Source organism: Meles meles, chromosome 5 (genome assembly GCF_922984935.1).
Source record: "Meles meles chromosome 5, mMelMel3.1 paternal haplotype, whole genome shotgun sequence".
Classification (NCBI taxonomy): domain Eukaryota; kingdom Metazoa; phylum Chordata; class Mammalia; order Carnivora; family Mustelidae; genus Meles; species Meles meles.
Genome location: NC_060070.1, coordinates 41,944,472 through 41,959,231, shown reverse-complemented (window position 1 = coordinate 41,959,231; position 14,760 = coordinate 41,944,472). Strand labels below are relative to the sequence as shown.

At 40.7% G+C, this 14,760-nt stretch overlaps 1 protein-coding gene and 1 pseudogene across 2 annotated transcripts in view; both read right to left on the bottom strand.

The window, feature by feature from the left end:
• Positions 1 to 14,760, bottom strand: part of MDN1 (midasin AAA ATPase 1) — a 170,964-nt gene that overhangs the window by 19,025 nt on the left and 137,179 nt on the right. Inside the window, exons 75-85 of one of the 2 annotated variants that reach the window (XM_046004659.1) lie at positions 13,058 to 13,204; positions 12,396 to 12,522; positions 10,759 to 10,864; positions 10,089 to 10,204; positions 8,740 to 9,180; positions 8,160 to 8,386; positions 7,423 to 7,578; positions 6,874 to 7,043; positions 5,920 to 6,081; positions 3,693 to 3,830; positions 1,202 to 1,343 (exon numbers count right to left, since the gene is read on the bottom strand). In XM_046004659.1, coding sequence (XP_045860615.1) covers positions 1,202 to 1,343; positions 3,693 to 3,830; positions 5,920 to 6,081; positions 6,874 to 7,043; positions 7,423 to 7,578; positions 8,160 to 8,386; positions 8,740 to 9,180; positions 10,089 to 10,204; positions 10,759 to 10,864; positions 12,396 to 12,522; positions 13,058 to 13,204 — 1,932 coding nt within the window. The remainder of the gene's footprint in view (positions 1 to 1,201; positions 1,344 to 3,692; positions 3,831 to 5,919; positions 6,082 to 6,873; positions 7,044 to 7,422; positions 7,579 to 8,159; positions 8,387 to 8,739; positions 9,181 to 10,088; positions 10,205 to 10,758; positions 10,865 to 12,395; positions 12,523 to 13,057; positions 13,205 to 14,760) is intronic. The other variant, XM_046004660.1, reaches the window with a different exon arrangement.
• LOC123942808 lies at positions 8,511 to 8,642 on the bottom strand (annotated as a pseudogene).

Below are 14,760 nucleotides of genomic sequence, written 5' to 3'. Positions count from 1 at the left end.
TGTGTGGTATTAGCAAACAGAAGGGTGGTGGGATAGCTGTCAGGGTATCTACTTCTGGTGCTGCGGGGAGTATTCGTTATGGGACTCAGTAACTTTGCTGGGTTTTGGTTTCTTATCTGTGAAATGAAAAAGTTAAACTATAGGATTTCCAAGGTTCCTCCCCATCTCCAACACACCATACACTTCTATTTTATCCAACATTTAACATCATGTGTCTAACTCAATCAGAATTTTCTTGCCATTGTTTTTGCTCAGTGTCTGCTGTGTCCAAGATTAGATTCTTATGCTGCTTAGGAAATGTGTACTTTTCTACTCTACAATCAACTTTCATTTCTGTAAGATCTTCGCTTACAATAACACAGGATATCTCAAATTAAGCTCTAGACAGAAATTTAGGGCAATAACAATTATGGAACAAATATGACAGGTGATGATGTCATGTAAGAAATCACATTCTCAAACGATTTGTAATGAGAGAATGTTCATAGGTTAAATGAAAAAGGCAGACTACAGGGGCGCCTGGGTGGCTCAGCTGGTTAAGCATCCAACTCCTGATTTCGCTGAGGTCATGATCTCAGGATTGTGAGATCAAGCCCTGCATCAGGTTCTATGCTGGGCATGCAGCCTGCTTAAGATTCTTTCTTTCCCTCTCTAAAAAAAAGGATTAAAAAAGCAGACTATGAAACTATTATGGTGTGTGTGTGTGTGTATGTGTGTGTGTATGCAATATATGGAAAAAAATAAACTAAAATTTATTAAGTGGTTTGGGTGGTAAGCCCAAGGGCTATCTATTTCACACCTGTACTCTTATTCCAAATCACCTATAACAAATGTCTACTATTTTGATTAAGTTTTTTTTAAGATACTACCCTGACCAATTTACTTTTGAGCTGAGAGCCAAGCTCTATTAGGGATATCTCTCCTCACTCTTTCAGGCTTCCCTGAAGGGGAAGTAACTGCATGGAGCACATGAGGCTGCCAAAATACCAGTCAACGTCTCAGTTTACTCAGAAGAAATCTCCATAGACTTCTGCCTCAGTGGACACAGGGATGAAACGTGCATATGCTGCTGTTTTCATCTGCAGTTATGAGAGTAATAAACTTGTTCCAGAAGATTAAACAGGCTCCTTATTGGGAACATGTAATTTCCTACATAAAATATTTCTTACAAACAAGAATGAAGGGACAGATAATTGCAAACCTTGTTCTTCAAGCTCCCCATCATGCATTTTCCCTTCAAAGTCTTCTGACATCTCAATGGCATTATCCTCGCCCTTAATGTCTGATTTTGAGTCAGGATCCTCTTTATCCTTTTCTTGACCTTTCTGAAATGTATCTTCTGCCTATATCAAAAAGCATTATAGAAAAAATAAACACTGTAAATTCGCTAATGTTTTTCGACTCTAAATAGAATATAAATATTTAAATGCCAACATTAACAGCATAAAGTTATCTCTGGGGAGAGTAAAAAGGAGAACCAACAGGGATAACCACACACATAATAATTTCTGGTTTGCTTTAATATGTCTGTAATTTCCAGTTTTACTGTACTGGAATTAGAGAATATAGGATTTTATTGAAGGTTTCTCCATGTGAAATGTTTAAAAAAAAAAAAATCCAGACATATTTAAAAGAATATGCATTCTTTAAAAAAAGGAACGAATTCTTAAGAAGGAGGATAAAAAAAATTTTATCTTATTACATTATCCACATCTTTAATATTTTCATCACTTTGGTCTCTCATAGATAGTAACTGAATGTAATTTTGTTCACCTTTCCTTAAACTATATATTCCTATATGGTTTATATAAACTATATATTCCTATATGGTTTATATAAACTATATATTCCTATATAGTTTATAGTTTATATAAACTATATATTCCTATATATTCCTGTATCACTCTAGGTGATATTTGGGGCAGAAGATTCATGACTGTCTTATTATGGCTGGATTTTAAAAGTGCTTTTTAAAAATAAAAACATAATAAAATCCTATTACAAGAACTCTAAGCAAAAGAGAAAAAGTAAGCTTCCCCAGCACCACCATGCTCCAAAACTCCCAAAGAAATTACCTTCAGTGACTTTCTGGTCCACCTTTTTATCCATGAATACACCTAGGCGATCTGTAGCAGTAGCTGTCTCCCAACATCTTATAAAACATGATCCTTTTTTGTTTAAAAAAGGGTTTTTACGATCTGCTTTTCTTTTTTTTTTTTTTTTAAGACTTTCCAAGTAATTTCTACACCCAATGTGGAGCTCAAACTCATGACCCCAAGGTCAAGGGTTGTATGCTCTACTGACTAAGCCAGCCAGGCACCCCTACTTTTCTTTTTTTAAATTAAAAAATGTCCCACAGATAAATTTAAATGTATCAACATGGAAACATATCTCATTCTGTCTAATTAACTTACAGCACTGTTCTGCATAGATGGTATCATAATTTAAACAATTTCCTCCTGATAAATATTTGGATCTTTTCACAATTTTCACTGTTACAAATAATTCTATAAGGAACATCCTTGTACCAAAAAAACAAGCAAACAAAAAAACCCCCAAAAACCACTCTTTCCTACACCCATTTATCTTTGACCCTTATTAGCATTTCTATCAGAAAATATGGAATTCCTAGGTCAAAGCATACATACAATTAAAATTTATTAGATACTGCCAAATTGTTCTGATAGCTTTTATTCCATTTAATGTTTTGTGCTTTGGATTGCACTTTTCTATTAAGTTTATAATTTTTTGCTTTAATTTTTTTCCATGAGGAAAGTACTGTTGATGAAGTTAAATTTGAGAAATTTAACCAAAAAAAATGCATATGTATGAAACAGAGCTCTACCACATCAACACTAGCATAACTCTCTTGGTTATTCTTTCCAGTTTTCCCTTCAAAGGATAAAAAGTTGAAATTGGTTTGTCCCTTTATTTGTAATAGCTATAACTATACCTTAAATAAAAATCTATGGTCTGCTTCAGACTTTTAGAATATAGGTGCTAAAAAGAAACTCCATTATCTCTTATTTCTTCAAGTCACAGTTGATAAATCTAAATGACTAATAATAGTATATAAAAAACAAAACAAGCAAACAAAAAACAACATTCCCAAATGAGACAGGCATTTAAAAAAGGAACACAACAATCTTAGCCCAAAGCATCTATTTCAAAAACACTTTTTATTCCAACCAAATTTTTCAACAGGTCTTAAAGACATGTAATAAAATGTGTTAATAGTAAACACTGGCATTATTATTTAATGCACCTGTTACTGTGCATTAATGTTATTAACTGTTTAATTAATTAATTAATTGCATTAATTAATTAATGCATTAACTGTTTAATGACTGTTAAAATAGTCAATTTTTTTACCCTTAAATAAGCCACTACCAAAATTACTTTAGAAAAATCATCAGCAAAGATTTCCTCATTTAAAATAAAAACTTTTAAGTCATTTCCCTCTTGAATTATAGCCATAACTAATGACTGAGCTGCAAAGTTCCTTTCTGTAGTCTTTTGGCTTTTTATTTGTATTAAGCTTTTGTTTTCTTAGGGCTCCATGAATCACAGTTTCAAAACCATTAATCTAGCAAGAAAAAAAACATTGGTGTAAAACTTAATATTGGAAAGAAAGGAAGAAGGGAGTGAGTTTCTGTAAACTGTACCCATGTTTCAGGCATGTGAAAACGTACCTGTTCTTCATTTTCTATCTGGTCACTCACATCTTTCATGCCCTCGCCTTCCCCAATTCCACCTCCTTCATAGTCATGGAACTCAGTTGCTCCCTCTTCTGCTGAATCTTCCATGAATTCTTTGGGCAGGCAAAATCCCTTGAAAATAAGAGTGAACAACTAGGTATAAGAGCAATAAAAGACAGAAAAAAAAATTGTTTTAGCTTTTCTCAAGCTCAGCATTTTCAATCTGATGAAAATACATCCAGTAGACCTTTGACATTCTTTTCTTTCTTGCTGGTAACAGTTATTATGCAGGTTCAAAGCTTCAGATTTAACATGTAAGGTTTTGAGTTCATAGAGGCCCTCTGGTGTGTAGTAATTTCATTTAGCAAGACAAAAATCTGAATGAATTATATACTAGAATAATATTTAGGAGCAAGTCACTGAGCAAGGGTAGAACCTCTCGTTATCTAAATCCCAAAGGGATTTCATCCTTCTTTATTTACTTCTCAAATTAGTAAGCTTGAGAAGAAAGAGAGGAGAGATAGACTTATAATCCTGGAGGTACAGCAACTTGAAGCAGATGACACAGTGTGAGATTTCATTTTTACTTGAAAAATCGAAGAAAATTTGGTGTGATGCACAAGTAAAATGTTATTTTTAATATAAAAAAAATGCCTCCCTCTCAACTCTTGAGTTAAAACTGTCACTCTTGGTGTATGTGCCACATCCAGCATTTTCTGCCAAGGCACCTGAAACGGCATGGGGTCAAGAGTCAAGAACAAGATCAGAAAAAGAAACACATGTGAAGGTTAAGAAAGCAGTGTTTTGTGTTGGAAAATAGTTTGCAAAGGAAAATCAACTACTAGCATGTGGGACAAAAATGAACAGAAAAACAAGTAGAAGAAAACAGTGGTTCTCAATCAGAAATTTTATCAGACAAGCTATCAAGTTGTCGCTCTTAGGATGAAGAAGTACTAAAAAATCAGCTGTCAGTTAACAAGGAATTAAGATCCCCAAACCAGTCACTGGTTAGGACTCAGTTACACAGAAACAGCTTTCCATGGATTAGGTGTTGTAATTACAACCTAGACTATTACCTTAGCATTGAGCGTACCTACTTTCCATTTCCCTCTGAACTACTCAGAAAGGATAGGAGTATAATTTGGATACGACATGTATTCTTAGGATGTTATCGAAAAATATGTTTTGGTTAAGTTACCTAATTTTCCCATTGAGCTACATTGTTTTAAAATAGATATAGGTATAGGCAGAATACAGCCGAACAGGAGGAGGGGACATCACTACTGTAGCTACATCTGGAACAGCCAAAGGGCTTCCAACGCTTTGCTTCTATCAGAACCCCCATACCCCACCTCAAAGCACAGGCCAAAGTCATTCTAGAACCTGTCAGACAAGAGCAAGAGCACAGGTGGACAAACACAGCTAACACAAATCTCAGGGGGCCCTCACCATACATTGCCACTGTCTTGTGTGTGCAGTATGTATCTTCCAAGGAGTGGTGATGGGACGTGACACTGGCTCACTGCGCATCGGATAGAGGAAGCAAATCAGACTAATTCATTGATTTATTACTCAACAAATACAAATGTTATTCCTCCAGTCAGAACTAAGAACTCTTGAGTATTTACAAGAAGGCTAAACCCCATCTTCAGTTTGTAAATTCCTATCTTCCTCAAGTGACTCTCATCTGTATTGTACTTAGATCTGGAGACAATCTTAGAATACTCAGGAAATCAAAACAAAACAAAGTATACATTCAATTAAAAGTAGTTTTCACAAAAATGCTAAGGAGTGTAGGCAGATCTCATTTTACAAACGAGGAGATTGAGGATAGCCTCTGGTGTTTAGGGAGTCCATCAGTGGGGGACCTGCAGGTCCCAAAACCTTAGTGGAAACAGGTGTAGCAAAAGTTCTGGAAAAGCCCTGAAAAATCCATAGGGAGAGCAAATCACCTCCTGCTATTTGTGAAGGTCCCAAAAAAGGCCTGGGAAATAGAGAGAGGGTGGTTGGGTTATGGACACCGAGGAAGGTATGTGCTATGGTGAGTGCTGTGAAGTGTGTAAACCTGGCGATTCACAGACCTGTACACCTGGGGCTAATAATACATTATATGTTTATAAAAAAAATAAAAGAAATTTAAAAAGCCTGGGAAACCCCACACTAATGGACTGGAGTATTTGGTACTGGCTGCCCGAGCATGCCTCACATGAACAGTCTTTACCTCCTGGGCGAGCTCTGTGAAGACCTGGGCAAGCACAGAGAGCAGTTTTGCAGTGCTACGGTGAGTCGCCAAAGACATGGTCAGGAAGAAGAGGACGAGGTCTGAGTATCTGGACAGCATGGGCACTAGACGCACCAACAAGCAGCAGGACTGGCTGAAGAACTGCGGGCAAAAGATCACAAGGCCTGCTCACACCACGTAACGGGTACTGAGTTCTCTCTGGGGTAACACATATGTTGTGCAACCGGACAGCAACAATTGTTGCACAACACCACGAATGTACTAAATGCCCCTAAAGGTAAGATTTATGTATATCTTCTCTTACACACACACACACACACACACACCTCTGCTCTCTGATATTTCTTCCTTGTTCACACAAAACCTCACAAAAGTACACTTTAAATTCTGTCACTTAATTTTAATTTGGTTAACAAGATTTTTTGTAGTTGCTTTAAAAGATGTTTATAAATGAATTCTATTCGGAATCAAAGCTGGCGACGGAGGCAATGCTACAAACTTACAATGCCCTACAAAATAAATTGCTCTTCTGGGCTATTATGGACACAGCAACTGCCCCTCTGCTGGCCTGTTGTGAAAGGAATGGTATTTGCAGGGTGTGGCCACTCAGCCTTAGCTGAAGTAGCAGCAACCACATTAACATCAAATACCCAGGACTGTGTGGTTGGGTATGAAAGAATTCCAAGATAACAGATACTCTGGATGGCTGGCATTTTTTGCATCTATGCATCTTACTACTATAACCCTTAGCTAGCAAGCCCTAAGCTTTTCAGTTTGTCAGTGATGTTTACATGCATAAAGAAATCAAATTCTTAGTGATTTTTGCCACAAAGGCCTGCTCTGGGACCACCCACATGGAGCAAAGCGAAACCCACCCTGCCTTTGGTCGGACCACTCTAGATAGCAAGAAGCTGATAAAGAACCATTGATTACCGTATGCTTCGCTGCTGTGCCATCCTCACCATACGATTTCAGCCTCTCCAACAGCTCAGAGACAGCAGAAATTATCTTCTGCACATGCAGAGCACTCACGTCGGCCCACAGGTCATCCTCTAAGAGTTTTGTTAGATGTCCCGACTGCAGTCTCTGAAAACGTGGTGCTTCTTTCATTCACAGAGAAGAAAGACACGATGAATAACACAAAATAAACCCTTTCATTTCCATTCATCCAGTCATTCCTAACACTGGTCCTTAAATATCTGGCCACAAAAATAAATTTAAAAAGTAAATCAAGGGGCGCCTGGGTGGCTCAGTGCGTTAAGCTCTGTCTTCAGCTCAGGTCATCATCCCAGGATACTGGATTGAGCCCCGCATAGGGCTCTCTGTTCAGTGGGGAGCCTGCTTCCTCTACTCTCTCTCTCTCTGCCTGCCTCTCTACCTGTGATCTCTGTCTGTCAAATAAATAAATAAAATCTTAAAAAAATAAAAAATTTTTTAAAAAGTAAATCAAGTATAAAAACAGTTTTTGCCTGTCAGACATACCATCCTCTTCTGGTGGTCTTGTTTGGTCAGTGTTCTCCTCTGTCTTTTTACTGTTTCTTTCTGCTAAGTTCTGGATGGCACAAAGAATGGCCCGGATGGCAGTTTCCACTTGCTCTGAAAAATCTTCCACAAACCCTTCCTCCAACATCTGGTTTCCTAGTAAGTAACATGGTGAGAAACAAACAAAAACTCCAATCATTTGCTTCAGTGCTTCTGGAAATCATTAACAATCCTCATTTGTTACTTTTATGAACAGCCATCTGTCAAGCCCCGGCTGTGGGTGAGCCACCAGGTCAAACTGCTGAACACAAAGATGAAGAAGACCTATTCCTTGGCTAGATAAACCTACAAGAGTTTATCATCTTTCACTGAAGGTTTTACTGGAAGAATCAAAAATATGAAACTAGTTAGGATAGTGTGTATAAACACCAACTCGGTCCAAATATCAGCCGTCAGCTTTCAGTCTAAGACAATGGTGGCTAACAGCGAGTGAGCCTGTGCTGCCTCCCTGCACACGTGCTACAAAGTGACATGATCAATTCAGAGGCAAGGTCCTCAAAGAAATGGGGCAGCAAGAGTTAGGAGCTGTGGGTTCCAGTCACACCTGACTGCCTTAGAACCTTGCACAGATGTGTCTGGAAAAAACATAAAGTATTTTTAGAATACTCTAGACTTAAATCTACAAGACATCACTCCTACACTGAGCTCTGGCTCCCTTGTCGAATGACAGTCCTTACCACTTTGGTTGCATAAAGCAAGCAGATGTGTCTTCCAGGTAGTAAAGTCATCTGTGGCTTTATTGATTTCTCCTCTTAAATATTCCAGGCTCTCAACTAGTGCCATTTTTTGGTCTGTTTGCTCAACCTCCATCCCTGGAATAATGAACAAGGACTCCAGGCCTTGCAAATGAACTGACATCTGGGACAGGCAACTCAGCCCAGAAGAGCAAACTTCAAAATCCTTCCTGCAACAACAGAATGCCACAACGTTGAGAGGAAGGGGCTACACCCTCCCTCCAACCACTAAAATGTAAGCAGGGGAAAAATTCACTGTATCTCAAGATTTATAGCTACACATTCGCCACAAAGAACCATGAAGGTCCATGGAAAAACAGAGAACTGAAGCAAAATCCCTTTTATCACTTTATCCCAGTTTTCAATTAGCAATAATCGCGCCTCGGATAAACCTCATTGGCTACGATACTGCCACTGCGCAAAGCTTACTTTATCCCAGTTTTAGTTTAGTAATTTATCCCATTACTAAACTCCAACAAGCACCCGAGCGCACAGACGGACAGTAAAGACCAAACACACTCACCAAGAATGAAAGAGAGTCTCACAAGACTGCTGCCTGATTCTGTCAACATCAGCTTTCACTGTTTTAATGGTTTTCAGCATCTCTGTTAATCTCACAGTTGACTGTTGCCAAAGCTGGTCCTGCTTCCGCATCCGGCAACCAGAGGGCAGCTGATTTTGAGGTACAGGGGATGGGTAATTCAATTCTGATGGGATGAGGTCCTGTACTGCTCTGGAAGGCTGACCCTGTGCCTGGGCCTCACCTTGGCCAGGAGTTGGCCCTGCACTGGGGCAGCACTGGAGGAACCAGGAGAGCTGCTCAAGCAGGATCTGGCTCTGCATGGCCAGGTGCTGCAGCCTTTCTGTCCACTGCTGCACACTGTCCTGAGGAGGGAAGGGCACGGGGTAGACCAGTGGGCCAGTCAGCCTGCCATGAATCTCCTGCACGCAGCCAAGGAGGTTCCTGTACCGAGAAATCCATGGGGGAAACACATGGCACCTTAAACTGCATCACCAGGTTTTTTTAAACAGTTAACTTCATTTATTTCTGAACAAAGAAGGAGCTTTTTCACATAATCAAAAAGAGGATCCTCCAGGTTAAGAAGTCTGTTAAAATCCCTTTTAAAATACTTCAACACATCTTTCTGAAGACTGAAAGAAGTGTCTTCAGTCTTTCACAAGTGTCAAAACTCACTGTTTATCACCTACCCCCTTACCGCTTTTTCAGACCCAACGAAGTCACACCATTGCAATGATTTCAACCATTATTAAGGAAAAAAAAGTCTTTAACTATAGTATACTTTGTTAGATAAACTCTTATGAGTAGAGCAGAAAACAGCTGTAGCCAAAGTGACTGAAGTCTAGAAATACTACCTTTGGGTTAACAGTCCATTCAACAAACCATGACAGTTTTCCTTATTGTCCTCATCTTTAAAATACTTATTTCCACTGAGGAGCATCCATATATGACACTCAGCAAGCAGCAACTCTGTGACCCAAAAAGCCTAATGAACGAAAGCGTCTCAGATACCATCTGTGCCCAGAGACGGATGCTGCGGTACCATAAACACAATCCTGTCACTCAGCCTGAGGAACTGTCATCCACAAACCCCTTCTATCCAGACCCAGGTATACTTCAGCCATGGCAACTGCTTCTGTCGAATTCGGCTCCGGATTCATTCCCCGGGGCCCTTCTCCCAAGAGGTGCTGCCAGAACCATGGAGCAGAAGCATATCACCAAAAGCAAGGGGAAGAGCCAAGAGAAACTCTACCTGCATCTCTGGGCCTCAAATTTCATTTCACAGTTGAGAGCTCACTCACATGATTCTTTTTAACTCCTACCACAAACCCAACTAACTAGTTAGCAGATACCTGAGGAGGACCCACTGCTCAGTCAGTGTGGTCAGGGAGCGCCGCTGTCGGATAAGCATCTTCATCAAATGTGCCGAGAAGCCTTTGCACCGCTCAACGTTGCTCATGCCCATCTCCTGGCAGGGGAAGAGGGAAGCATGCCAAGGGTGTTGTTAGCAAACACCACCACTTGTGCAGGTGTCACTAGAAAGCCGGTTCATCCAATACTCTCTGGGGAAAGTGCCCCTTGCTTAGACAAGCTTTGGGTATATACTGCAGTCTAAAAGCAACACATTCATCTTTTTGAGCAGTGCTTCTCAAATTATGTTTCCACAGATCACTGATCTGTTAAACCTAGGAACTAGGGTTAACACACTCAAAATTAGTGGTCTTTTCTCAATTCACAAAGGGAAAAAGACCTGAAGGGACACTCTCAAGTTGAAGCTTTTCCTACATAACTTTTCTTATGCATTTGGTCTTGTTGGCAAATATAAGTAACAGAATTTATGACAAAATGCTCTGATTAAACAGAAAATTACACTGATTTACACTATAAGCTTAATGATATTCTGCAAAAAGCTCAGTCACTTTCAGTAATGGGCTCTGATCAACTGCCAAGACCTGAGAATGTTGCTCTGGAGGAACAAAACAGCTTTCCCGGGCCCTGCAACTCAGTGGTTCCATCACCTACCTTGGCAGGAGCTGCTAAGGCTGCACTAAGCCTGGCATGCCGTGCAAGAGAGCGGAAGAAGTATTTCTGGCATCCCTCCCATGCCGATGAGATTTCTGTAAGCAGCCTGGAAAATAACTCCACATGATTTATTTAATTAAAACCATTATTTCCTACCCCAGATCCTGAAGACTCAGAGACCATTATTATTTAGTCACAACCAAAAGTCAAGAGTGTGAACAGATTTATTTCTGTGCGGTCGCAGTCAGGCACTCATCAGTCCTCTATGCAAAGGATGTATTATATGCTTAGCACTGAAGTACAGTGGGGAAATAAACTGTGATGTCAATATAGTTTCCTTAACAAAAACTTCATAACTATCTTAGGAATGGAAGCTAAGGGTCATAAATCCTGATGCTTACAGGGGCTAGGAAGATAATATGATTGAGTAAGGACAGCCAAGCACAAAATGGTAAATGCCAGTGACAGCGGACCTCAACGTGGAAGAAGAAAAGGAAGACCACAGTGATCTGGCGAGCATGTGTCCTGTCAAAAGGAGGGAGCTACAGTTTAACTTTTGACTACATGGGAGAGTAAACCCACTTGGCCGAATCTTCCAGGAAAACTCAAATCCAGAATATTTAGGTAAAATTTTACTTTTGGGGTGCCTGGCTGGCTCAAAAGAGCATGCAACACTTGATCTCAAGGTTATGAGTCTAAGCCCCATATTGGGTATAGAGATTACTTAAATAAATAAAACTTTAAAACAATTCTACTTTTTACAATGCTGTGTTGAATTAAAATTTAAAGCACTGAGAGGACCACTGAACAAACAAAATACAAAGGTATGCATACCCAGCTCATGCCAGTTATCATTTACAACCACCTCTGCCATAGTTAATGAACACAGATTCAGGTCATGGTCTGAGGGTCCTGGGATGAGTCCTGCATTTGGCTCCCTGCTCAGTGGGGAACCTGCTTTCCCCTCTACTCCTCCCCTCTGCTTGCGATCTCTCTCCTCTCTTAAATAAATAACATCTTAAAAAAGAAAAGGAAATCAAATGAAAGGAACAAAAAAATAATGGGAGAGGTGAATACAGGAGGAAAGGAAAAGACACTTAAAAAAAGGGGGGGGGTGCCTGGATGGCTCAGTCTTTTAAGCTTCTGCCTTCGGCTCTGGTCATGATCTCAGAGTCCAGGGATTGGGTCCCATATTGGGCCCTCTGCTCAGCAGAGAGTCTGCTTCACCCTCTCACTCTTCCTCTCTGCTCTCACTCTCATTGTCCCTCTCTCTTGCTTAAATAAATAAATAAATAAATAATCTTAAAAAAAAAAAAAAAAGTGGGGGGTGCTGGCTGGCTCAGTTGGTAGAGCATGCAATTCTTGATCTCAGAGTCCTGAGTTCAAGCCCCATGTTGGGTGTGGGGCCTGAGGGAGGGAGGGAGGGAGGGAGGAAGGGAGGGGAGGGAGGAAGGAAGACGAAAAGCAAAAAAATTCTCTTTTACCAAATGCTCACCACATGCCAGATCCCAAGCCAGGCACTATTCTAAATGTTACCTGTATAGCAACACTAGGAAAGAGGGATTCTATCCCCATTTTGGCAAATGAGGACATGGAGGCTTAAATGACTTGTTCTAGTTACAAATCAAAAAACAAACCTAGAATCAGCCTCCTGAGTGCTGCTGACTATAGACAACGCGCTCCGGATATCTAATGGGTGAAGATGAAGCATTTCTTGAGGGTTTTTTGAACGGGCCCAGGCAACACCTTTGCGATATGACAAACCTAGGAAATAAAAAGCATGTGTTTTAGAAACTCAGAAGAGAATGACTGTGCCATCACCCCAGTCCCCCGTATGCCAGTCCCACCACCACTGCTACGCAAAATGAAGTCCTTGGAACGGCACTGGGAGCTTGTTGGAAAGCAGGCTGTGAGGCCCACCCTGCACCTACTGAAACAGAACTACTGCGCTCAAAGAGATTCCCCCAGTCATCTGTACACACACTAGGGTTTGAGATATGTTGCTCGCTAAGCTATGTTGGAAGGGTGGGTGCTGTACAACATATGGTGATGAAAATGAATCACAGTTTCTGAGAAACCTCATTACAAAACTGTGACAATATTTGGGAATCACAAATGGTTCATTAGAGGAATTTCATATGTGACTGAACTCTCAGAATGGCGTTTTAAAACCTGGCCTACGACCTTCTGTTCCCCACCATCTCGACTATCTCTAGAAATTTCCCCCAAATCACCCACGTTGTTTTCCTCCCTAATAGCTGGTCATCATTCTGCATCAGGTTTCATGCGAGAACCTTACCAGTTTTTGCAAGGTGTTGAAAGAGGTCTGCTAAAGCTCGCTGCTTCCGCAGGAGAATGTGCTTGGCTTCTGACCGTTGCTTTTCCTTCTCTGCCCAGGGCTCCACCTTTAGGCTCTGCAGCTCACTCACACAGGAAATTACTTCACCTGAGGAGAAAATGTGGCAGTACTAAAATCTCAAGGACTTATTCACATGTTAAAACTAATACTCAAGGGGCACCTGGGTGGCTCAGTGGGTTAAGCCTCTGCCTTCGGCTCAGGTCATGATCTCAGGGTCCTGGGATCGAGCTGCATCGGGCTCTCTGCTCAGCAGGAAGCCTGCTTCCCTCCACTCTCTCTCTGCCTGCCTCTCTGCCCACTTGTGATCTCTGTCTATCAAATAAATAAATAAAATTTTTAATGAAAAATAAACTAATACTCAAGACCCAGGACTTTGTGGGAAACAAGAACTAGGTGACATTCATCTTTAAGGCTCTGATAACTAGCACAGTCCCTAGCATTTTGTAAATTGTAAACTAAAGGAATCAAGAAGCATGGAAATAAAAACTCATGGGTTACCTCTCTTTCAACAGTAAACAACCCAAATAAAAGAAGTCATTCTTTTTCTTTAGAGGTTTATAATCAATCAGGCAAAAAGCACTTGTTATGTGCAGCAATTTATACTACGAATTTAAATCATCTGAGATAAATTTCCCATAAATATGATACATACTGAGGTCCTATCCTCTACTAGTTGGTAGATGTTCCTTTACTCTGTACAACTCCAGAAGGGCCAATTTCTAGCTCCTTGGAGAGGCTCAAAGAGGTCTAGTCATTTTCTAAAGTCTACTCAGCTCGAGTGGACTAGAAGACGAGGTATGAACCCTGGCCAGAACAACTCTGAAGCCCAGGTTCTTCCTCCAGCACCGCACTGCCTTGCTGAGGACTCAGGGGTACCTGTAACATGAGGCTGCTGCCCGCCTGCCACAGGCAGCATTATGGGCTGTGTCCCCCCAGATTCATGTTACAACCGTCCTAACCCCCAGCACCTCAGAATGTGACTGCATTTGGAGACAAGGCCTCTAAAGAGGTAATTAAAGAAAGATGAGGCCATGTGCATGGGCCCTAATCCAATTCCTTAACAAAGAGTAGGACACGAGAGACCATGTGAAGACAAAGAAGGAAAACAGACATCTACCAGTCAAGGAGAGAAGAAACCAAACCTGTGAATACTTTGATTTTGTATGTTTAGCCTCAGAACTGCATGGAAATCAATTTCTCTTGTTTAAGAGAATGTGATATGTGATACTTGCTAAGGGAGCCCTATCAAACTAACAGAGGCAGTCTAGCCTTTTAGGAGAGAGCAAGTGGACTGCATACCATTACACGGACACTGCAGGAGGTGAGAGAATTCTTTGCATCACAAAGTGAGTGCCTTTTCCAGAAGATGCATGTGGAAACTTTGGCTTACCCTGATCATCCGGCTCAGGTGGGCAAGGTCATTGTGAGAATGGGTATTATTAGGCTCTTATTCTAACAATTTTTAAAAATAAAGAGCTCCCTGAGATCAGACTGTAGCCTCAATGAAGACAGTCAGTCTCACTCTGACACCACACTCACTGGGGGTGAATAGGGGTGGGGACAGTGGTGAAAGGCCGCCAAGACCTCAATCTATTAAGTTCTGGAACTCCCTCCCCAGCCATTGCTGTTATACAGAGCCTCAG